This window comes from Euprymna scolopes, chromosome 23, assembly GCF_053919585.1.
Source record: "Euprymna scolopes isolate OS-2025 chromosome 23, ASM5391958v1, whole genome shotgun sequence".
Classification (NCBI taxonomy): domain Eukaryota; kingdom Metazoa; phylum Mollusca; class Cephalopoda; order Sepiida; family Sepiolidae; genus Euprymna; species Euprymna scolopes.
In genome coordinates this window covers 118,743,941-118,771,597 of record NC_136504.1, presented here as the reverse complement: position 1 = coordinate 118,771,597, position 27,657 = coordinate 118,743,941, and the positions used below count along the sequence as shown (strand labels likewise).

The 27,657-nt window shown below is 32.9% G+C and overlaps 1 protein-coding gene across 1 annotated transcript in view; it reads left to right on the top strand.

Moving 5' to 3' along the window:
• The window catches only part of LOC145245674 (zonadhesin-like), a 248,332-nt gene that overhangs the window by 162,336 nt on the left and 58,339 nt on the right, over positions 1–27,657 (top strand). Inside the window, exons 27-32 of the mRNA XM_080107232.1 lie at positions 1,622–2,836; positions 9,575–9,685; positions 12,287–12,394; positions 16,179–16,286; positions 22,107–22,214; positions 26,259–26,366. Of these exons, the coding sequence (XP_079963358.1) occupies positions 1,622–2,836; positions 9,575–9,685; positions 12,287–12,394; positions 16,179–16,286; positions 22,107–22,214; positions 26,259–26,366 (1,758 nt within the window). The remainder of the gene's footprint in view (positions 1–1,621; positions 2,837–9,574; positions 9,686–12,286; positions 12,395–16,178; positions 16,287–22,106; positions 22,215–26,258; positions 26,367–27,657) is intronic.

Here is a 27,657-nt window from a genome sequence, read left to right as displayed (position 1 = left end):
CATTTGCACAAGTAAAATCCAAGGAAATCCCGTAATTGGAAGAAGATGGTCCATAATAATCCAAAGACAGAAATCCATGGTATGATTCACAAAAATGTGTACAAGGAAAAAAGAAAAGATTCCAATAATATTAATAAAACAAAAATAAGATATGCTTTTCACTCTACTGCCGAGACATAAATATAAATAAGAAATATAAGGGAAGAAAAAGAGGAGAAAAATAGTGATAGAGTTAAATATAAAATAGAGAAAAAAATGTCAAAATGCCCCAGACATGAAATGTTAAAGGCGCGAAATATATATAGGGCAAAATAATATAGGTCAACTGAAATGTACAAGTCATCACTTAAAAAAATGACAGCAAGAGTTGTTAGAAGACACTGAATGGAAAATACATAAATTAATTAATGAATAAATAGAAAATAAATATTAAATAAACGATAACTAAATAAATAAAAAATAAAATATAAAATAAAAAATAAAAATTTATTTAATTGTAATTTTTATTTTATTTTTTATTTTATATGTGTGTGTGTGCCTGTGTGTGTGTGTGTGTGTATTTTCTTTCTCTTATGATAAGCTATACTCTCTATTGCGTATTGAGCTTTTTTTAATTCGGTTGGGATTACATTTTCTATATATAAATACTGTTATTTATATTAGTTTGAAGTTTACCGTTGTGTATATCAGGTAAACACTACATCCCTTTGTTTTTATTAGTGTGTGTGTGTGTGTGTGTGTGTGTGTGTGTGTGTGTGTGTGTGTGTGTGTGTGTGTGTGTGTGTGTGTGTGTGTGTGTGTGTGTGTGTGTGTGAACGTATTTATTTTAGTTGCATACACCAGAAGGGTGTAAGTGAGCAACATTATGACTATATAAAAATATTTTATAATATAGCGTGTTTTTTAGAGACGGCGAACTTTAAATTAAAAAGAATAACAAAAACGTATTATTATTATTATTATTATTATTATTATTATGTAGACTGTTTTTTTCAGAGGCGGCAAATTTTAAAGTAAAATAAACTATAGAAAAATATGTTTATTATATATGGTGTTTTTAATTTGTTGTTGTTTTTTAGGCGGCCAACTTTAAATTAAAATAAATCACAGAAATCTATTTTTATCATATAGGGTGTTTTAAATAAATCATAAAAAAATATTATCATACAAATTTGTGGTTTATTTCAAAGATTCAGTTTATGGCATTTATATTTTAAATACAATTTCGGGCATATGTCACCAGCAACTCAAGTGAATATAGCATAATCTCGATAATCTCGATAATCTATTCTCTTGTCCTGCTTCCTAGTTAAATACATGGTAGTCTTCAAGTCCAATGTAAACAAGTTCTTGTATAGCCGTCCCCATAAATAATCCAAATTTTACTAAAACTACACCATTACCGATTACTACACTACCACTTTACATTCATTAACCCTTAACCTCAAGTGACCTTTGGGCCTTGATAAGTGGTAATTCTCAAGTAAAAAGGAAAAAATATGGCTGTTTGAAATATTAACTGTAAATGTAAACATAATATTGAATCAACAAAATTTCATTACTATTGATCTTTGCAAATTTATCTTTGAATTTTTTCCTTATTTTTGATCAATATCAACAGGTCTTACGACAATTCAAGAAAGTACAGTCCAACCAACTACTATTACTCGTAAGACAACTACAGTTCAACCGATTATCACAACCCTTAAAGAAACAACAGCAAAACCAATTATCACAACTCGTAAAGAAACAACAGCACAACCAATTATCACAACTCGTAAAGAAACAACAGCACAACCGATTATCACAACCCTTAAAGAAACAACAGCACAACCGATTATCACAACCCTTAAAGAAACAACAGCACAACCAATTATCACAACCATTAAAGAAACAACAGCACAACCGATTATCACAACCATTAAAGAAACAACAGCACAACCAATTATCACTACCCTTAAAGAAACAACAGCACAACCGATTATCACAACCCTTAAAGAAACAACAGCACAACCAATTATCACAACCCTTAAAGAAACAACAGCACAACCGATTATCACAACCCTTAAAGAAACAACAGCACAACCGATTATCACAACCCTTAAAGAAACAACAGCACAACCAATTATCACTACCCTTAAAGAAACAACAGCACAACCGATTATCACAACCCTTAAAGAAACAACAGCACAACCAATTATCACAACCCTTAAAGAAACAACAGCACAACCGATTATCACAACCCTTAAAGAAACAACAGCACAACCGATTATCACAACCCTTAAAGAAACAACAGCACAACCGATTATCACAACCATTAAAGAAACAACAGCACAACCAATTATCACAACCATTAAAGAAACAACAGCACAACCAATTATCACTACCCTTAAAGAAACAACAGCACAACCGATTATCACAACCCTTAAAGAAACAACAGCACAACCGATTATCACAACCATTAAAGAAACAACAGCACAACCAATTATCACAACCATTAAAGAAACAACAGCACAACCAATTATCACTACCCTTAAAGAAACAACAGCACAACCGATTATCACAACCCTTAAAGAAACAACAGCACAACCGATTATCACAACCATTAAAGAAACAACAGCACAACCGATTATCACAACCATTAAAGAAACAACAGCACAACCAATTATCACTACCCTTAAAGAAACAACAGCACAACCGATTATCACAACCCTTAAAGAAACAACAGCACAACCGATTATCACAACCATTAAAGAAACAACAGCACAACCGATTATCACAACTCGTAAGGAAACTCCAGTTCAACCGACTATCCCAACTGTTACCAGTGTTACAGGTAAATTTTTTCAAGTTCAGTTTTTATTTGTGTAATCTTTTATAATCTTTTGTTCTGAAAGTATTAGTATTTCATATATTCATTCTTTTTTTATTGTAAATTAAACTTTATTTCAATTACCATTTATGTTGAATTCTATTGTTAACTTTAGCGCTGCAAATCACTATTTTTTATTTGGGCACATATAAGAATGCTTGGACTATTTTCGGATCTGAAATTTAGTAAATTATAAAAACATAACAAATATAAAAATGCACAATTTTGTTTCAAGAATTGGAAAATTCGAAATATTTTATTTCAAAAGAAAAAGATGTATATGAAATAAATAAGAACGTTTAAACGGACTATTGTTTCCATCTTGAGTTTTATTTATACAACATTGCAGTCGGTGTAACCTTCCACCGTCCTGAGGCATGTTGGTTGTTATTTGAAAAAGAATAGAGAAATGTTACTGGCTTCATCGACATTTTCGTATTCTTTGATATTTTCGGTGATGGAAAGGAAATAATCCGCTGTCGATCTTTATTAGAGTTGCCTCCACTTTGTCAGCCAGTTTTTCACAAATACGAAACGATAATCATAAAATACAGACTAACTCAGAGAATACAAAAAAAAATACGGAGCCAGTAACTTTTCTCATTTTTTCCAAGCAAGAACCAACATATCTGAGGAAGGTCGAAGGCCAAGCCGACCAAAACTTTTTACAAATAACACTCAAGATGAGAACAATAGTCCGATCAAGATAAGTAGTATAAACAGTCAGTAATCATCTAAAAAATCCAGAACATTAAAATATTTTTTTTTTTAAAAAGGCTAAAGATGCTAAGTGGCCAACTATAGTCATGGACGACTCAAAAGCTCCCTTTGCATTAGCTGTTGCACTAATGTATAGGGAAGCGTACCATTTAATCCTTTACAATTCACCACTTGCACTTGATCCTCTAATTACAATGTCAACTCACATGCAAGGGTCTATCAAGTACCATTTTTAAAGTTTTTAGTGTGACTTGACTGAATATTGCACCCCGGTATCTCAGTCCATTAGTGAACACACAAACACATAAACAAATGGCATTATATATATATATTTATTTTATTATATATATATATATATATATATATATATATATATATATATATATATATATATATATATATATTCAATTTTCACCCCAAATAAGGCACAGTGCCACTTTGAAGTAGGGGGCTAATGTCGGAGACATAAATTGCAGGGCATTATGAAGGGAGATGAGTAGCAAGATGTTTGTTCATATTACACTTGAACTTCTGCATGTCAGTACAGTTGGGAAATATATATATATATATATATATATATATATATATATATATATATATATATATAAAAATAAAAATTACAAATAAATTTACCCAAATGATCCAAGATGGTAAAATTAAAGTAAATTATAAATATTAAAGAATTAATATTTATAAAATTATCTCAGTCAGATGTAAAAGATCGATAAAACCAAATAGGAGATAGAGCTTATAAAACGAGCAAACTGTTAATAAAACATGTTAAAAAACACTTTGAAATGAGTTAAAAACATATTTAATCTGAAAAGGAAACACTTGATGAGTAGATAATCCTTAATCCACAGAGTTTCGAAGAAATACTTTCCTTCTCGTCAGAGGGCAGGAATTAGCAAAATGCGGGATCGGATTTTGCATGCAAAAGTATTTGATGAAACAACAAGTAAGTCAAAGATCTTACTTGATAACAAAAAAGTGAAGCTGAGGGAATATGGTAAAAAAAAGGTGATTACACATGAATGGATAGTCTGGTGGAAGAAAAAAATCCAGGTGACGGTAAAATCCAAATATATAACTTCAAGAAAGTTAATTGAATTTCCATTTGCACAAGTAAAATCCAAGGAAATCCCGTAATTGGAAGAAGATGGTCCATAATAATCCAAAGGCAGAAATCCATGGAATAATTCACAAAAATGTGTACAAGGAAAAAAGGAAAAAATTCCAATAATATTTAATAAAAGAAAAATAAGATACGCTTATTATTCTACTGCCGAGACATAAATATAAATAAGAAAAATCAGGGAAGAAAAAGAGGAGAAAAAAATGGTGATAGAGTTAAATATAAAATAGAGAAACAAATGTCAGAATGACCCAGACAGGAAATGTTAAAGGCGCGAAAAAATATATAGAGCAAAATAATATAGGTCAACTGAAATGTACAGGCCATCACTTTAAAAAATGTCAGCAAGAGTTGTTAGAAGACACTAAATGAAAAATAAATAAATTAATTAATGAATAAATAGAAAATAAATAAATACATATACGTATACATAAATATATATGGAAACAATTTTGTGTTTACTATAAACTTTTTCGCATATATTATGCAAGTATATATCATGTAGAATATCTGCATGAATATAATTACAGGTAAATAGTTAACTAAAGATGTTTATCCCATTAAAAAACCGAAGCAACTAATAGTGAATTAATTTAAAATGAATGTTTAAAAGAATATGCAAATTATCTAGATCGGTTGCTAATGCATGCAATTCCACAACCCATATATAAGAAAATTGTAAGCGAACACCCAACAGATCAAGATATACTTATCAAGAAATCATCTCACCAACGAGACGCCAAAAACTTTAACATTAAGACTCGAATTTTAAAGTAACCCCGCTCCTCCTACCCCCACATATCCCCCCTCCCCCTCCATGTATCCTTATGCCCTCAGCCACACCAGAAATGAGCTTCCCAGACCCTCCCCCACAAGTTCCTTAAACTCCAAAACTAAAAAATTACCCACATACCAAACACCCCCTCCCACCTTTCCCCCTTGTTCCCTTAAGCTTTTTTTCGCACCCCTCCCCTGACATCATTCACTCTTCCATCCCATAATAACGAACATTTCTGTAAAAGTCTGATGAAGCTACAGAGTTCAAAAAAAAAAAACGGCCGTGTAGCTGAAACAATAATGTAACTTAACAGAAAGATACGGTAATAAAAAATATGTATATATATAAATATATATATATATATATATATATATATATATATATACTATAGTCATCCATATACAGTACTGGTTCATTGTTTCATAGTTTATCAGTGCGGCTAGACAGACAACTGGCTACAGCCAGGATCGAAACCCGCTCGCCCGCCCGAATGGTAGTCAAGGCTTCTCACCACTACGCTATACGGCTGACGCTGAGTGGGTAATGAATTAACGATGTTTTGACATATGTACTATATATATATTGTATGTATATACTATACGTGAAAGTAAGAATAATATATATATATACATATATATATAGAGAGAGAGATAGATATATACACACACACACACACATATATATATATATCATTTTATCACTTGATATGCTAAACATGGTAAAAGGCTTAAAAAAGAAGATAAAACAAAAATACATGAATCCCAGACTACAAAAAATAAATGAAACATTTAAAAAGATCAAAGATGATGACATGCAAAAACTCTCACTAGCATAACCAAAATAGAAACAGATATAGTCAACTTAGCGAGACGATCAATAATAAAATATGATAATAAACTTTGGACTAGGAATAACAAGGACCTAAACTTCGACATCACGATAGGATCGGCAGACTCCAGTCAGGCAACTGATGTAGTAGGCCTATACATATTGCAGAAACTAAGTGAAGAGATTCCAGAGCTAAAAGGTGGGCTATATCGTGATGATGCTCTGTTTTACATAAATGGTAGTATAAGAATAGTAAAGAACACAAAAACTAAGATAAAGAAAATATTTAATAATTTAGGACTAACAATAACCTTCAATGAAAACTACAAAACCGTTAACTTTCTGGACCTTACCCTAGATATAATAAATAAAACTTGTGAACCTTACCACAAACCTAACCAGGCATTGTACTACATTGATAATAGATCTAATCACCCACCATCCATGAAAGCTGCAATAATACCAAACATATCTAAAAGACTATCTAAAATATCAATTAATGAAGACAAATTTAACAAAAATAGGGAGTACTATAACGAAGCAATAAAAAAATCAGGTTACAATAAAAGAATACAGTACATAAAGAACCATAATGTTGAACACACTAACTTTAGGACAAATGTAAATATAATATCATATAATAGAGTAATGAATAGAAATAGAAATAAAATAGGAACAAATAACAGAACTGATAACAACATAAGTACCAGCACTCGTGAAAAAACAATAAGAAGGGAGAACAACACTAACACAAATAGAAAGAATAGGAGGAAGCAACAAACATGGTTCAACATCCCATACTCTATACATATTAAAAATAATATTCCAAAAGAATTCTATGAAATAATAGATAAAAACTTTCCACCAAGCAATAAATTAAGTAAAATCATAAACAAAAACACTGTAAAAATTTCTTACTCAACCTCACCAAATTTAATTAGAAATATAATAGGAACGAACAGAGCCAAAATAGAAAAAGCAAATAATAATAACTTAGAAAATAATAGGAATGAAAACTGTGGATGCAACTGCCGTGTAGCTATGGAATGCCCGTTAGAAGGAAATTGCCTCATATCAGATGTTGTATATAAATGTGAAGTTAAAACTAATAGAGGTGTAAAAGCATACATTGGTAGTACGAGCACTCAGTTTAAAACCCGGCTAAACAATCATATTTCATCATTTAACAAAAACAATAATAGTAGCAGAAATATAATAAATAACACAGCAAACACTAATAATACTAATAATAACCATAGTTGGAGGGAAACAAATAGAAAGAAAAATAATAATGACACTGCACTTGGGGAATGGATACGTAAGCTAAAAAGCAAAAATATAGAGTACACTTTGAAATAGTCCGTGATAGGTAGGGCAAAAAGTTATCATCCATCAAAATCAGGCAAATGTTCCTTATGTTTACTAGAATCCTACAAAATACTAACATCTGATAAAAACTCATTGTTAAATCACCGTACAGACAACATACAAATATGTCTGCATAAAAATAAGTTCCTAATATCAAGATATAGATAATAAGTAAACAAATAGATAGACAAAAAACTGAACAAAAATATTTTCTTTTCACCAAAAAAACCGAGTTTAAGATAAATGAATAAAAAATATTAGAATAGCAAATAAACTTATAAATAACAAACCTGAACACAACATAAATACACATGATTAATAAATAATAATATGATAAATAAAAAAATTAGCAAAAATGACAAAGATTAATAATTGAAACAAAAAATAAATAAGTTATTTCCCTTTGACTACTAAATTATAAGGTAAATGCACAAATTCTAAAAGATGTAAGTTAATGACTGAATAAATAAGAAACAAAGAATTGATAGAGTTAATTCCCTTTAATCGCAAAATCAGAAAAGACCGTAAACTTGACACTAAACATTATAAATTGGAAATAACGAAAATAATTAACAAAAAACATAATATAAGAATAAGAAATAATAAATATGTACATAATGATAACCATTTTAGCCTAATAATAAAATAAATACGAAAAAAACAATAACAGAAAAAATACGTACAGACGGCTAAAAAATAAAATGTAACGTAAACACCCAAGAGATACGAAAAAAAATGAAAAAATTACTAGCTTAAGAAGAAGTTAAAAAATTAATTAAATAATTTCGTTAATAATAAATCAAACGTAATAAAAGAAGAAACAAAATAAGAATGCAGAATTAACATAATTGATATTAGATACATAAATTGGAAAGAAATTAAAAAACCAAAAAATACGAAAATAAGGCTAACAAAAAGAAAATATAGATCTATAAAAAACCCATGGAAAATTTTTAAAGATGGCAACCTCGATAAAAAAAATTCCATCCCCATGTGAGTTTTAAAAACAATTTTTTGACTGTAATTAATTGATTTTAATTGTCTCCGAAGAGAACGGTAAATAATGAAAATTCGGTATGTTATAATTAAAACAACCGTTTGTCCTTTTACCCTTCGAAACAGCTGTCAGACTAAGAAAAAATATATAATAACATGTCATAAAAAAATAATAAAAACAAAAATTGTGTACTACTAAAAAAAAGGTGTTGTTTTTTCTGATTGTATAAATTATATTGCTCTGAATTCTCATCGAGCTAAACCGAGGTTAATATTGGTACAATAATCAATATAATACCATTTAAAAGGTATTAAAATTGATTGTTAAAAAAATCCACATATCATTTTATATATATATGTGTGTGTGTGTGTGTGTGTGTGTGTGTGTGTGTGTGTGTGTGTGTGTGTGTGTGTGTGTGTGTGTGTGTGTGTGTTTAGCATATTTTTGTTGAATTATTTTGAAAAAGTTATATTAATTGCGAATGTTTCACACACTAATCTATTACTGACTTGTCGGGTTAGGGTTAGGGTTAGGGTTGAAAGTAAGAATAATATATATATATATATATATATATATATATATATATATATATATATACATATATATATATATAGATAGATAGATAGATAGATATAGACGATACATACACACACACACACACACACACATATATATATATATATATATATATATATAAAAGGTATATTAATTGCGAATGTTTCACACACTAATAATATATATATATATATATATATATAGATTGATAGATATAGATAGATACACACACACACACACACACACACACACACACATATATATATATATATATATATATATATATATATATATATATATATTACTGACTTTTCTTTACAGATCTGTGCACTCCGAATCCTTGCGAAAATGGAGGCACGTGTTACAGTCCTTTTGCTAATACGTTCGAATGCAAATGTGCACCGGGTTATTCCGGACCCTTTTGTGGAAAACGTGAGTACACAACCAACATTGTTCCTAACATATATTGCAAATTGTGGAATATACATATACATGTATAGATACAAAACACACGCCTAAGCGAGAAGTGTTTTTTAATAAAAAGATGTGATATTTGTATAATGCGCAATCCTTTTTTTTTTATATCCGTACTGTTTTACTTCACCCACGCGTATTTGAATCCCTCCTTTATGCTGAAAATGTATAAAAAAAATACACAGGGTATTTTTGTTAGAGACAGCGAACTTTAAATTAATATAAACCACAGATTCCAATAATTACTGATTGGCATTTATAAGTTTCAAGTAGACGAACTGCAATTCAGATAATATTGGCCTCATATCAGTCAGGTGATCCGGTACGATTAAAAAGCTATCGAAAAGTTGACACCTGATGACCTGACATTATTTTACACTTGTTTCGGTGAATAGCAGAAATCCACAAAACAACTTATCAGAGAGAGATATTTGTTCCCTGAGAAAACGGAGACTATTATACCCACAATTAAAACATCAATTGAAATGGATGGCTCTCGTCTTGGGAAGGCCCCATGTTTTGACAAGCTTCTAGTTTTGACCTTTACTCCTGATCTGAAATGGAACACGTACATCGAGTCTGTTGCCAGGGACGATGGGAAAATGGTGGGATCCTTCAACCGCTCCAGAAGATATCTCACTACTGATGCAATTCTCTATCTGTATAAAAGCCAAGTACGTCCAAGGATGGAGTACTGCTGCCACATCTGGGCAGGAGCTGCTAAAAATAGTCTAATCTGCCTTGACAGAGTACAAAATAGACTTCGTGGTTTAGTGGGGGGATGCCCTTTTCTCTACCCTGCAACCTCTCTCCCACAGGAGACGCGTTGCGAGCCTTTCTTTGTTTTATCGTTATTTCCATGGCAGGTGCTCGTCTGAGCTCCAATCCCTCGTCTCCCCTCGCCAATCTTTCACGAGAAACACCCGTCTGACTGAAACTACTGTCAATAATTTTCCCCACTCTTTATCTGTGCCTAAATCCAAACGTAGATTCCATGAGCAAAGCTTCTTTCTTAGAACTGCACGCCAGTGGAACTCTCTACCGCTTGACTGTTTCCCAACTGACTACAACTTGGACGTCTTCAAGTCCAACATAAACAAACTCCTGACAAACCACCCCCTTAAGTAAGACACTCTATCAAAACCCCCTAATACTAATGATTACTACAATACTATCTCATTGATTACTGTACACGCTATAACCTTTATCCCTGAGTGGCCTTCGGGCCTTGATAAGTGGTGATCCCCATGTAAAAAAAAGCTAATTTACCAATGGAATATATAAAACAAAAGGTAACGAAACAATTCCTATTTCTATTCTGATTACCCACAACTAAATGGAAGCTGAAGGAACGTATTTTACATTTGAAAAACACTGAAAAAGCACAAGATACGAAACTTTTTTTCCAGGAAAGTTTAGAACAGAAATTAAACACGAAATCCGAGCGAATTACTTGAAGTTGAGAAACAAATAAAACACAATAAACAATAAATTAAATTAATAAATTAAAGATCTCATTAATCCAAAAGTGCTCGAGCTCCAATCTCTGGTCCCTCCTCGCCAATCTTTCACGAAAAACACCCGTCTAGCTGAAACCACTGTCAATAATTTTCCCCACTCTTTATCTGTGCCTAAATCAAAACGTGGATTCCATGAACAAAGCTTCTTTCTTAGAACCGCACGCCTGTGGAACTCTCTTCCGTTTGCCTGTTTCCTACCTGACTACAACTTGGATGTCTTCAAGTCCAACATAAACAAATTCCTGATAAACCTCCCCCTAAAGTAAGACACTTTATCAAATCTCCATACCTCACGCCATTTACTACCATGTGGGACAAAAGGCCAACAGACAGTACGTACACTCTTTCTCTCTCTATCTACTACTTGTGCCAGAGAACACCACCGCGTAGCTGACGGCTAACATGACGCACAGTTTAACTGATGTCAACCCTCTATCCTTTGTCTTTGTCTACACGCTGGACTATCATTCTCGTTTCTACTATATTACTCACTTCTTTTCCCACGCGCGAACAAACGATCGTGAGATGAAAACACATTTCCTTTTTTCTTCTATAATACCAATCCCGCAACAAACGATGGTTACACCCGCGCGGACATGAACACATGTTATATCTAAAACATTCATTCTTTCAACAGTAAATAAACGACACGTTTATCTCATCCATCAATTGAATTTTTGTTTCCTTCAATTCCATTCGTTTCATTATTTTCTTGTGGCGAGTTAGGAGTTGCCAGAAAGATGCCCGTTTATTTGAATATATTTTGTTACATTTACGTTCGTTTTGTTACTTACACAAAAGGTTTTGTGTAAATAGAAAAAAAAATGTTTTAATCCTTAAAAGTTTTGTAAATATCTAATATTAAAGAAATGTTTTGTAAATATATATTTTTTCTACCGTGGCCATTGTCCTTTATTCTGTGATGTCAGTGGACCACGCGACTTTAGCGAATCGGCCTTCTATTTACGGAGGCCAGGATCAGCTAGGTTAATAAGCGTGCTTGCTGTGCATTCAAAGCTGTTTCACATTATGCTTACAGGTCCGTGTATCCCAAATCCATGTAAACATTCTGGCGAGTGTATCCCTGGCAATAATGGTTTCACCTGCAACTGTACGAACGGATATTACGGAAAAGTTTGCCAGCTGAGTAAGTAAATGTTTATCTACTTATAATACGAGGGGCGTTCCAAAAGTAATGTCTCCTATTTTTTAGTATATTTTATATGAATCAGAAGGGATTGCAAATTACATTTATATGATGATTGAACTTATACATTAATAACCTGAAAGTTTAATTCTCTCTGTTGCAGATATTGACGGTGTGAGACTCTAATAAAGCAACCCCTGTATAATTTGTTCACATTACATTTGAACTTCTGTATGTCAGTACAGTAAGAGAAATAGGAACTCGGAAGGGAATTCCAAAGTCTAGCAGTTGTGGGGAAGAAACTATCAGAGTAGAAGGCTTTCTTACATCTAGGGATCTCTACTGTGTAGGGGTGGGATTTTGCTGCTTGTCGGGTTTGTTGGGGGTGTTTACGTCAAGGAGGTACAAGGGCTTGTAGTTCGTCAGAGCATCCACCATTAAAATACTTGTAGAACAGGCAGAGAAATGCAACATTTCATCGATGGGACAGAGGCCGAAGCTTAGATGACAGTTCAGGTTGGCGACTCTTTTTTAAACTTGGTCCAGGTGTGAGAGACTAGTAGCAGATGAATCAGCCCAAATGTGACAACAATGCTCTATACATGGGTGAATGGTGGCCTTGTACAGGATAATTTCAGGCGTAAGTAACTTGCTAGCATGGTAGAGAGATCTTGAAATAACGGATTGTCAAATTGATTGATTGCAGTTACCTTCCTTTTTAAACCATATGATAAAACTTTATAAATTGATAAACTGAATTAATTTTATTTTTATTTCTAATTATTTTTCTACAGGATCATTTTTCGTTTTTTTTTTTTTTAATTATTTTAACTTATTAAATAATAAATAATAGAAGATGTGATTGTGCTAGATGTAATTTTAATTAAAAAAAATTATCCACAGTTATGTAAACAATGGTAGACGTTAATTTAAATCAAATTAAGTTAAGGGGAGATAAGTCAGTTTGTTATACTGAATTGATTGCAAAATTAAAACATGATAAAACTCGTGTAGTGTAAATAAACAAAAAGAAAGACATTATCATAATTTAAGTGTGGCAAGAGGCCAAAAGAATATTTTACATTTATTTTACATATTGGCTTCAATGGCTGCTTTGCACCATTCAATTGTCTGATTGACACACTGTTCAACAGGAAGTTGGTTGTTTGTTTTTGTTTTACGGCATATCAACCCTTTTTAGTTTATTTAATACCGAATCCGGTGATTTTGAAGAAAATTTTTTAAATAGAATATATTTGTTGTTTTCAAGTCGATTTCTATTTAACCCATAGTTGGGACCCTAACAGGTACTACCACTTCGGGTCAGAGTGGACCTGGGAGCAATGGCAATTAAAGGGTGGCTCCACACTCCCCAGAGCCCGCAAGCTGGGGCCTCACCACTGGATATAGTTTAAGGTCATAGCCAGGGCATCAACAGGAAGAGAAAAGATATTAGTCTATGGAGTATCTCTTATGTGTCCTCTGATGGCTTCCCAATCAGCCTTTTTGAAGCCTCGTCATTTTTAACAACGCCTCCCCAGTTTGGGGTCGAGAACTAAGGCTGATGTTGACCAATATAACAAGATGATCAGCGTTCCCAATTGGATTATGTGCGTTTGTCACACAATCCTCGTGTCGTGTAAATCTAGATTTGAGGCCTGTGTGGGATAAGTTTTATTTTTTTTTTTTACATTTTCACCGAAAACTATGCACAGTGCCACTTTAATAACAGACTACTATCTGAGACATAATTTGCAGGTATACTATGTAGGGAGTTGAGCAGCAAGATGTCTGTTTCCATTAAACTTGAACTTCTGCGTATTAGTACAGTCGTGAAAGCAGAAACCCGGAAGGGAAATCCATAGTCTAGCAATCCTAAGAAACTATCAGAGTAGAAGGCTTTCTTACATCTAGGGATTTCTACTGTGTAGGGGTGGGATTTTGCTGCTTGTCAGATTTGTCAGGGGTAATTACGTTGAGGGGGTACAAGGGCTTGTAGTTCGTCAGAGCATCCGCCATTAAAATACTTGTAAAACAGGCAGAGGGATGCAACATTTCGTTGATGGGACAGAGGCTGAAACCTAACTGATAGTGCGGGACCTATCAGGTTGGCGATTCTCTTCTGAACCCTGTCTCTTCGGGAAAGACTAGTAGCAGATGCGCCAGTGCAAATGTGACATAGTAGACAGGGTTCACCTTCTTTGCAGCAGCCTTGGCAATGCCCTCAATGTATCGGTTCCAAACCATATTCCTCATGAACCATCAAGGACAACCTGGATTCTTCTCTTATCTAAGAAGGATTTTATTATATAAAGTATTCGTCTAGTAATACCAGTGGATATGATTTTCATGAGAAGACCTTCGTGCAATACCTTGTCAAACGTCTTAGATATTTATGATTATTAACGCACAATTTATTAAAAATAAGCAATAGTTACAATTTATTAAAAATTGGTAATAGTTACAATTTATTAAAAATTGGCAATAGTTACAATTTATTAAAAATTGGCAATGGTTACAATTTATTAAAAATTGGCAATGGTTACAATTTATTAAAAATTGGCAATAGTTACAATTTATTAAATATTGGCAATGGTTACAATTTATTAAAATATTGGCAATGGTTACAATTTATTAAAAATTGGCAATGGTTACAATTTATTAAAAATTGGCAATAGTTACAATTTATTAAAAATTGGCAATAGTTACAATTTATTAAAAATTGGCAATAGTTACAATTTATTAAAAATTGGCAATAGTTACAATTTATTAAAAATTGGTAATAGTTACAATTTATTAAAAATTGGCAATAGTTACAATTTATTAAATATTGGCAATGGTTACAATTTATTAAAAATTGGCAATAGTTACAATTTATTAAAAATTGGCAATGGTTACAATTTATTAAAAATTGGCAATAGTTACAATTCATTAAAAATTGTCAATGGTTACAATTTATTAAAAATTGGCAATAGTTACAATTTATTAAAAATTGGCAATGGTTACAATTTATTAAAAATTGGCAAAAGTTACAATTTATTAAAAATTGGCGATGGTTACAATTTATTAAAAATTGGCAATAGTTACAATTTATTAAAAATTTACAATGGTTACAATTTATTTAAAATTGGCAATAATTACAATTTATCAAAAATTGGCAATAGTTATAATTTATTAAAAATTGGCAATAGTTAGAATTTATTAAAAATTGGCAATAGTTACAATTTATTAAAAATTGGCAATAGTTACAATTTATTTAAAATTGGCAATAATTACAATTTATCAAAAATTGGCAATAGTTATAATTTATTAAAAATTGGCAATAGTTACAATTTATTTAAAATTGGCAATGATTACATGCTACGAGTATTTACCTCTCTTTGGAACTCATAGGATTCTTTTTTTTTTTAGCCAAATATTTTATTTTCGCTAAATTTTAGTCCAAAAATGTTTTCTTTAACACTTTTTTCTACCTTATCGTTTTTCGTAATTTTTGGATATATTCAATACAGTAACATGACAATTATGTAGAGACCATTGGTTTGCCTTGAAATTCAATACTAAAAATTTCGAATTTCGCTATTATAGTGTCAGTGCACCGATTTACTCAAGTTAGTAGCAAGCATTTAAGTCAAACGTATATTGAATTATTTGCATTGCTTTTTCTCGTGTTGTTGTTGTTGCTGCTGATGATGATGCTGTTGCTTCTGCTGCTGCTGCTGTTGCTGCTTCTGCTGCTGCTGTACATGTTTTTCATTTAATTGTACCAAAATTATCCTTACAGATTTCTGCGACAAACACTTGTGTGAAAATGGCGGCACATGTATAATCAAAGACCATCAAGTTTTTTGTAAATGTCCGATAGGATTTTACGGACGAAATTGTCAACTTAGTAAGTAACGATTTTTGTTTGTTTGTTTTTTTGTTTTCGGATGACTTTAAATATTACTGTTGGCTTTTATTTGCTTCTCCACGAGAGATAAATGTGACACAAGATTGTTTTTAATGTGAGGGAAAAATCCAGTTTCCCAAAAAAGAGGCATTCTGGAAGTAAGCAAAAAATAAAAATTGCCTCAGTTAGGAAGGGTTTCCCTTTCCATTGACTAAGAATAAATTAGCTAAAGTGTAGCATCAAAACAGATACTACACTGCTGTTAATTTTACGTAAGGGTGAACCATTTGTACCATTTGTATGACGTCATGTGTAAATGATTCGGATTAAGAAGAGAGACCTGTAACTATAAACTTTTTTAATATTATTAGTAGTAATAGTAATATTAATGGTAGTATTCGTAGTAATAGTAGTATTCGTAGTAATAGTAGTATTAGTATTAGTAGTAGAAGTTGTTGTTGTTTCTGATATATATATATATATATATATATATATATATATATATATATATATATATATGTATATATATATATATATATATATATATATAAGACTATATTCCAAAGTTCATGATGTTGACTTTAATTCAGTTGACATTTACAATTCTTGTAAATTGTAAACTGACTTAAAGGAATAAATTATAAGATGGTTAACATAATGAACTTTGGAATAAAGTCTGTTGTCATTTATTCAATATATTGCTCTGTAATTCCATTGAGCTTCTTAAATAAGGATTGGATATATATATATATATATATATATATATATATATATATATATATATATATATATAGGAAATTTATTACTGTGAGTCCAGAATGAGTTTACAAATTGTTTCAGCTAGAGGAAGATCCTCAAAGAGAGGAAATATCCAACTAGCAATTAGCTAGCTAAATATCCAACATAGTCCATCTATGAATTCTGACGATGCTAGTTGGATATTTCCTCTCTTTGAGGATCTTTTCTTGCTGAAACAATTTGTAAACTCATTCTGAACTCACAGTAATAAATTTCCTATATACTGCTCTGGCTACACATTGAGCACTCTAGTCCGGTTTTTTCACCACTGGTAAATATATATATATATATATATATATATATATATATATATATATATATACACACATGAAGGGCGTGCAATAAGCAATGCTCCTGACCCACTTCCCATAGCAGTAGAGCAACGAAACTTGGCACAGTTATTAGTGTTTCTCTACATAGGAACCACCCAGAATTATGCATTTCTCCCATCGTTTGATGCAGCTCTGGAGACCGTTTTTGTAGAATACTCCAGGTTGGTCCTCCAACCACGTGACTTCAGAAATCAAGGCTACATCATCTGGGAAACGCTTTCCTTTCAAAAACAACTTCATGGCTGAGAAGAGATGAAAGTAAGAGGGTTCAAGGTCAGGAGAGTAGGGGGGTGGGGAAGGATTTCATAACTACACACCCGTACTTCTGATCTGGCAACATGCGAGTTGTGGACCGGAGCGTTGTCCTGCAGGAGGAGGGTACCTTTGCTGATCTTGCCCCGCCTCTTGATTTTGATAGCTTCCCTTAATTTCCTCAAAAGTGAAGCAATAATAGGCTCCAGTAATTGTGGTACCCTTTGCCAGGAAATCTGTCATCACTAGTCCGTCCTGGTCCCAGAACACTGTGAGCATGACCTTGCCAACGGAGGGCTGCACCCTTGCCTTCTTTGGAGATGGTGAGTCCAAGTGTTTCCACTGCATTGACTGGTCTTTGGTCTCTTGATCATAGTGATGGATCCAGGTTTCATCCTGTGTAATCAGTCTTTTGAAAAACTTTTACTCATCTTCTTGGCACATCTCCAAATTCATCCTCGAGCACTCGACGCGTTCTCGCTTCTGGAATGGTGTGAGCAACCTGGGAATCCATCTGGCAGACAACTTATGCATATGCAAATGGTCATGAATGATAGTTTCCACAGACCCTGTACTAATCTTGACATCTTGGGCTATTTGGCGAATAGTAATGTGCCGATCTTCCAAAAATGGCAACCTCAACTTGACGGACAGATGCCTCATCAATGGCAGAAGGTGTCGACCAGGTTTGGAAGATGTTTCTTTCATTTCATCAAAAGTCTCCTGTGGTATGCGTCCTTTCAAATACAAAAACCGGATCACTGCTTGGCATTCAACAGGCTCCATATCACACCTGACTCAGTTCAAACACCTGTAAAACAGAAACCACAATTAGTTCAGAGCTGTAATTTGCCACATAACCCGTAGAGATATAAATCATTGCACATGCAAAATTTCGGCTAGATCAGACAACTGGAAGTGGGTCAGGCGCATTACTTATTGCACGCCCCTTCGTGTATATATATATATATATATATATATATATATATATATATATATATATATATAGAGAGAGAGAGAGAGAGAGAGAGAGAGAGAGAGAGAGAGAGAATAAAAAAGGAACAAACCGAGTAATGTGTTCATCAACGTTTCCTTTGGATGAATGAGATTAAGAAAACAAAAACACCAGTACAATAATTTGAAAATGTTTCATGTGCAAAATGTGACGCTGTTCTATTTCAGAAACGGAAAAAGACGTTGGAAATTCAAAAACGGAGGGGAACTTACCTTGTTAAAGAGAGGGAGATTTTTAATAACGTCATATAGTCGTTAATATGTTTTTAAAAGATATGAGCGCAGTTAATATTCTTTCTGGAAAAAATATGTCCGTTAAAATTCAAATATATGTGGGTAACTGAAATGAAATGGTTGTGTTTTGTTATGTAATTTATTCATTGAGATGATATGTATTCATTGTTATAGGAGGTGTTTTCTATAGTGTGAGATGGTTAAACTGTGTCTACAATCAAATTATGTTCTTTTAACAGAAGTTTACTTATTAATGGCGCTGCATTACAGAAACCTCAGCGTTGTTTAATTGTGCTTGAATTTCTGATAAGCGCTGATTCAAGAAGTCTCCGGTGCAGTTTATTTGAAATAAATGTAACTATTTTTGCTTGTTTGAAGTCAAAGGTGTGATTATGCTGCATTGAATGAGAGAATAATGCCTTAGAGAATTGCTATTTCTTATATATCTTTTATGTTCATTGAGCCTTTTTTCTAACTTTATATATATATATATATATATATATATATATATATATAGTAAGTTATAAAATGTATATGGCAATGAAGCTACACAGAATATTCCGTGTTTCATTCATGCTAGGATTCGTCAGGCTTATACATGCCTGACGAATCCTAGTGTGAATGAAACGCGGAATATTCTGTGTAGCTTAATTGCCATATATATTTTATAACTTACTACCTAGCTCTACCCATGTATTGAGCACTGTTGAAGTAAATACTTAAAGTTTACACATAAAATTATACTTTCGTATATTAATTTATGTGATTAAATTAAGTAGTCATATATATATATATATCCATCTCATCCTCGTAAGACACGGTTTTTGAATAAACCCATTCTATTATACTAATATCCAGTCCCACATTGGCCTAAATCTATATCACTTAACCTATTCGCATTGTATGTTATCTAGTTTCCCCTCCCTTCTTCTGATGAGAAGCATTAGGCTTCGAAATGCCTAGGCATACAGAGCATTTAATGTTTTTCGTATTGAATTTACCAATCATTCTATATATCTCAATATATTGCTTTGTCTTGTCTATAATTCTCTTCATATATGGGACATGTATAACAGGGCTCCGAACAGAGGATAAAAACGATGATGAGAGAGAGGCATTTATATTTTTGCTACACCATGACGATTGTGATGATAATTTTTTTATCATATTATAATACGGAGCTGAGACATGTGTACAATTCTTGTTAACACAGAGGAGGGGAGATACATTACTTGTGGGGGGGGGGGGTTATACAAAGTTCATTAAAGATGATGATAGTCAAAACACATTTACCTTTTCAGTTGGTGGAATGACGACACGAAGACAAATAGTTACAAAATATAGATTGGTGATTTTTTATTCATCATCCGGCCGATTGATGACTCAGGAATTCAAGCTTGTATGACTACATGGTCTACTCTTCTTCCCCTTCGCCTCTAAGGGGATTAGCTCCACTGTCACTATTCGACTCTCGTCTCTAATGGTCTCTATCACCGTGACTGTGATTGTGATCTCCTGATTATCTCTAACTTCGAATCCCATCTCAATATATTGAGAATCTTCTTTGTTTTTGATGTCACAGGTGTGCTGTTAACCAAGGTGACTAAATTTCACATGGATTTTACATAGGTCTGTCCAAACACACTTTTAGCAAACAAAGAATTCCCAATTTTTATTGTTCAACATTTAACCTGATTTTAATCATTATTTATAAACTCGTATTGTCCATTCGTTTAACTGGCATATTTAATATCCAGGTATTTCTAAAAGAATGAACAATCGACTACATTCCTAGGATTTCAATTATCCATTATCTTTCAACACTTGCTTATGGGGTTCGATTCTCGCCTTTTCCTAATATCATTTTCACTTATCTTACATGAGAAGGGGACAGTCCTTCTTATGTAACATATATACTTAAGCTTTACTTGTTCAGTTTCATACATCTGGATGGATCTACATTTAAAGAATCCTTCATTACTTCTAGTAATTCTTGTTTAGAAGGGATGGGAAAAATTTTTGCAGAAAATGGTATATATTTCTTGTCGAACACATCTGGAAAGTGAAATAAGGTTTTACTTGTTTTAGTTGTACTCCTTGTCGAATAATTAAAATTTTGTATACCTTCCTTACGGGTTTAAAAGGTTTTTTAAAAATTTGAATAAATTTTCAATATCAAGATTTTTATTCTATATTTAAGCTCTATCTCCTTGTTGGATTTATTAAGCTTTTACATATGGTTTGGCTCATTATATAAATATTTATATTTGGGAGGGGTTACTTTAAAATTCGAGTCTTAACATTTCTTTAAGTATATATGTGTGTGCGTGCGCATGTGTGTGATGTGTGTGCTCGACCGTGAGCTAACCCTCTCCAAGCACTAAACAACAAATAAAAACCAAATAAATAAACCGAATCCTAGCCCCCCCCCCGCCTCCGAACCTAAGCGAACACCCAACAGGTCAAGACATACTTATCAAGAAATCATCTCACCAACGAGACGCCAAAAACTTAAACATTGAGACTCGAATTCTAAAGTAACCCCCTCCTCCTACCCCCACATATCCCCCTTCCCCTCCATGTATCCCTATGCCCTCAGCCACACCAGAAATGAACTTCCCAGACTCCCCACAACCACCTAAGGTCCATAAACTCCAAAACTAAAACATTACTGACATACCAAGCACCCCCTCCCACCTTTCCCCCTTGTTCCCTTCCTCTTTCTTTCCGTTCTTCTCGCACCCCTCCCCTGACATCATTCACTCTTTCATCCCATCATAACGAACATTTCTGTAAAAGTCTGAGGAAGCTACAGACGGACAAAAACGGCCGGGTAGCTGAAACAATAATGTAACTTAACAAAAAAATACAGTAATAAAAAATAAAACGTATATATATATATATATATATATATATATATATATATATATATATATATATATATGTATATGTATATATATATATTAGATTAACTGTGGGCCAAAAGAGATAAAGTCCCCTTTTCTCTTAATATTTAAAAAAAAAATGGCGGTATGAACATAACAAGAAATAAGACGAGATAGACACATATATGGCTAAGAGATAAATTTTTTCTTTGTTTAGTTAATTTTAAATTACGCTAATTAGAATCAATAGAACTTTTTTCTAAACTCGATATCACTACAAAAGTAATTTTTATTTCTATTCTAAGATTACTGTAAAAAAAATCGTTGCAAAAACGGTGGTACATGTGTTGTCTTGGAATATGGTTACAAGTGTAAATGCCGTCTTGGATTTTATAGTAAACATTGTGCCAAAGGTAAGTGTTTGATTTCTTTCCTCAACAGATAATTACGTGTCATTTTTTTTTTTTTTACATGGAGGTCACCACTTATCAAGGCCCGGAAGCCACTCGGAGATGAGGGTTATTGCGTGTACAGTAATCAATGGGATAGTATCGTAGTAATCGTTAGTATTGGAGATTTGATAAAGTGTCTTACTTAAGGGGTCGGTTCATCAGGAATTTGTTTATATTGGACTTGAAGACATCCAAGTTGTAGTTAGGTGGGAAGCAGGCAAGCGGAAGAGAGTTCCACAGGCGTGCACTTCTAAGAAAGAAGCTTTGTTTATGGAATCCACGTTTTGATTTAGGCACAGATAAAGAATGGAGAAATTAATGACAGTGGTTTCAGCTAGACGGGTGTTTATTGTGAAAGATTGGCGAGGGAGGTCTAGAGATTGGAGCTCAGGCGAGCACTTGCCATAGAAATAACGATAAAACAAAGGCTCACAACGTCTCTTTTGTGGGAGAGAGGTTACAGGGAAGAGAAAAGGACATCCCCAGTAAGCCACGAAGTCTATTTTGTACTCTGCCAGGGCAGGATAGGTTGTTTTTAGCAGCTCCTGTCAATATGTGGCAGCAGTACTCCGTCCTTGGACGTACTTGACTTTTATATAGAATTGCATGTAAAAATTAGTGATAATTAAAAAAATAACTTGTAACGAAGCCACTGACGCATATGCAAATGAACAAACTGTGGTATAAGTGTAACGTCACAGCGGGACCAGAGAAAGAAGGAAAAAAGAGGAAAAAATCATGTGGTGTAAAGAGAGACTTTTAGGCACGACTGGACACGCAAAGCTTTTTTTTTCTTTTTTCTTTTTGGGCTTTTTGCAAGTTATTATGGCGGTCGTGAACCGTTAAACGAATTACACACATAACAGTTAGTTATAGCTGCAGATAAACAAAAAACTGTTAATTGATCCAGAGAGGGGAAAAGCAAGCATACTACCATATTGTTGCCTGGAAAATACGTGTCAGCGGTTTGGTGATAAAGTGACCGGCAATATATACCTTTCCTTTCAACTGAAAAATAAATTCGAATTCTTTTTTTCTCTGCGGGACTTTTATACACAAACTTGTGTTAAAATGTACCGACCACATTACAAACTCACAGCGAACGTCTCCTTGTGTTTTTTTCTGTCTGAAAAGAAGTTTTATCTGTATAACAACTACTAGACGAAACTGCGTCGAATAAAAGACGTTAAAAACTGCTTTATTCAATATATATTTTTGTAATTAGTTTTCTACTCCATCTAACTTCAACATGACACGCTATTGCGTAATAGTGAGCTTGCTTAAAATGTATTTTTATATCCAATAAAAATGCATAATCACCAATATTTCTATGCAACTAATAATGGCATTTTTTTTTTTTTCGAAAAAAAATCATCTTCTAAATGAATAACTTATATACATTTATTTTACTTTTACGTAAGTCTAACGCTCCTAATAATCATTTCAAGATCACCGCATGGTCATGTGTGAGCTCGTATAAAAATCTTTATACGTGGATCTTTTATCGACATTTTGTCTAGTCATTGCTTTGTTTTCTTCGTCTGTTCTGACCTAACCTGGCCGTCATTTGTCATTAGTGCTGATAGACAAATATTTTTTTAATCCAGAAATACAGAAAAGTTTGAGGAGAGTTTCTAAGGTTTTATTTGTAAAGAGAATCGACTCACACAGGAGAATAACTTTCTTTTGACTAATTATTTAATTAATTAATCTACTTAACTAAGATAGTGGACGCGCGAACGGATTTATTTGGGGAAATATTTCGCACTTGGTGGTTAGTAAAGTTTTTTTTTCTACATTATTGGGCAACTGCCGTGCGCAACGTTCACCTGGCACACATGCATTATTCGAAAACTCTAGTTTGATACCCTCGTTTCTTTCCCGGCTATTCAGCTGACATCATATCTTCTCAATTCATAGTAGAGATATTTGGGTAGGTTATTTCGCTCTTAGCGATATTCAAAGTTTCCCTACGACATTATCAGCGATGTGTCTTACACCTGTTTCCACGGACAATTAATTTGACATGTTCGTTTATTCTTAGCTTTTCTGCTGTCATCATCACTTCTTGACTTATATCTCTTCTCGATTCACACAGGAAAGAAAGAGAGACTAAAGCTCATTATTTAGTTAACACATCTACTAAACTTGGCATTTATTACATTTTTTCTTTCTACATTATTAACCAACTGCCTTGCGCAATGTTCCCCTGGCACACCTGCATTATTCAATATCTCCAGTTCGGATATCCATAGACTAGTTTCAAACCGTCGTTTCTTTCCCAGCTATTTTTCTGGCTTCATAGTCTCTCGATTCATATCAGAGATATTTAGGTCTTAATGATATTCAATGTTTCCCTACGACATTATCGGTGGTGTGTCTTGTACCTCAGACAACTAATTTTACCCTCGATTCTGCTGACGTCCTTGATTCTGCTGACGTCCTCGATTCTGCTGACGTCATCGATTCTGCTGACGTCATCGATTCTGCTGACGTCCTCGATTCTGCTGACGTCATCGATTCTGTTGACGTCATCGATTCTGCTGACGTCATCGTCTCTATTTTGTCTATTCCACCTGATCTGTTGCTTTTAATTTTAACCTTATGTTTCATCCGTCTTTGATTCGCCCCTGGGAATGATTTTGCTTTGCAGATTTGGGTCATTTCGACCTGAACTCAGTGCGCCTATTTCAAATTTTATACTAGCTGATGCTCACGTTACCAACAATAGGGTCCTCCCTGATATCTGACACCGGGTTAAAGTAAACAAACGAATAAAAGAGGGGCGATAAAATAGTATTGTCTTTAGTTTGGCGGGAATAAAGCTCATAATATTTCTGAGTTTTTCAGATAAAGGGTGATTATTTGTATTATCGCATGTTCTCGCTCTGTCAGCCATGACTGGGTGGAAGTCTTAAGTAATTCGTAATAGTATTTTCAGCGTTGCCTACACTGAGGACTGAACCTTCAACCTCCAGAAGAGTGTAACTTACAATTGAATTTTGATAAAGTACTCTATCAATTCAATACAGTTTTTTTGCGATGATGATTGTTTATTCATATTATTTGGATTCTTCAAACTACTGTTCTCATCTTGAGTGTTATTTGTAGAACGTTTCGGTTGATGTAACCTCCAACCTTCTTCAGGCGGATCTTGTCAATCTTTATCTGTGCCTAAATCAAAACGTGGATTCCATGAACAAAGCTTCTTTCTTAGAACTGCACGCCTGTGGAACTCTGTTCCGTCTGCCTGCTTCCTACCTGACTACAACTTGGATGTCTTCAAGTCCAACGTTAACAAATTCCTAATGAACCGCTCTCTTAAGTAAACACTTCATTAAATCTCCACACTAACGTACTGTACTTGCAATAACCCTTATCCCTGAGTGGCTTCCGGGCCTTGATAAGTGGTGACCACCGTGTAAAAAAAACAAAAAAAAAACTCAAGAATCTTTCTATGGGACTCGGACATCTACACAGAAATTCAAACGAAATCTTTTATTAAATCTACAGGAGTAGCAGCCTCGTTCCGTCAGCCATGACTGGCTAGAATTCGCAATTGTATTTTGCAATTGTATTTTGCCGTACTCAAGATTGAATCTTCAACTTACAGAACAATATAACTTACAATTGAATTTTAACAAATATTTCATCCACTACGCCTGTGTATTAAATAAAGGGTTCCATTCAAAATTCCATGCAGCTTCCCGACTTCAAAAGAAAATTTCCTGAGTTCAAGAGAATAATGCGTAAAGCTCATAAGTTATGACAGTAATTGGGGGGGGGGCGTGAATAATGTTGGCCGACAAAGGAAGGATTTGACCTATTAATTCACTCCCGTTCGTCGGTTCGTCGTTTCGTTTGTTTGCACCTTTCTCAAAAAACACGTCTTAATTTTTTTTAAGTTTTGTACAAACATTAGTTATGGTGAAAATAAATTTTTCGCGGGTGGAGGTAAACCCGGCATACTCCACTTGTTTAATACAAATCTCTTTGGATTTTCAGATATCTGTGAAGGCAGGCCATGTAAACATGGCGGTACCTGCCAGCCATACAGAAATACATACAATTGTAAATGCGCGCCAGGTTATACGGGAAAACATTGTGAAAATGGTACAGTATATCCATCATTCATTGTAAACTTATTTTGAATAATTATGTGCATATGTTTATGTATTTGTATGTGTTAATGTATTTGTATGTGTATATAGTAATGTATTTGTATGTGTATATGTTAATGTATTTGTATGTGTATATGTTAATGTATTTGTATGTGTATATGTTTATGTATTTGTATATGTTAATGTATCTGTATGCGTATATGTTTATGCATTTGTATATGTTAATGTATTTGTATGTGTATATGTTTATGTATTTGTATATGTTAATGTATCTGTATGCGTATATGTTTATGCATTTGTATATGTTAATGTATTTGTATGTGTATATGTTTATGTATTTGTATATGTTAATGTATCTGTATGCGTATATGTTTATGCATTTGTATATGTTAATGTATTTGTATGTGTATATGTTTATGTATTTGTATATGTTAATGTATCTGTATGCGTATATGTTTATGCATTTGTATATGTTAATGTATTTGTATGTGTATATGTTTATGTATTTGTATGTGTATATGTTTATGTGCGTATGTGTATATATTCATGTATATCATTATGTATTTGTATGTATATATGTTTATGCATTTGTACATATATATGTTTAGATATTTGTATGTGTATATGTTTTTATATTTGTATGTATTGTATTCACACCTAAACTTATTAACCGATCATTATGAATTTGAAATATGTGTATATGTATTTGTATGTATTTGATTCATTTCTAAACTAATTAACCGATCGTTATGAATTTTAATTATGTGAATATATTTATATATTTGTATGTATTGGATTCATTTCTAAACTAATTAACTGATCATTATGAATGTTAATTATGTGTATATGTTTATATATTTGTATGTATTTGATTCATTTCTAAACTAATTAACCGATCATTATGAATTTTAATTATGTGTGTATGTTTATATATGTGTCTGCATTGGATTCATTTCTAAACTAATTAACCGATCATTATGAATTTTAATTATGTGTGCATGTTTATATATTTGGCTGCATTGGATTCATTTCTAAACTAATTAACTGATCATTATTAATTTTAATTATGTATATATGTTTATATATTTGTACATATTGAATTTATTTCTAAACTAATTAACCGATAATTATTAATTTTAAATATGTGTGTACGTTTATATATTTCCATGTATTGTATTCACTCTTAAACTAATTAACCGTTAATTATGAATTTAAATGTGTGTATATGTTTATATAATTGTATGTATTGGATTCACTCCTAAACTAATTTACCGATCATTATG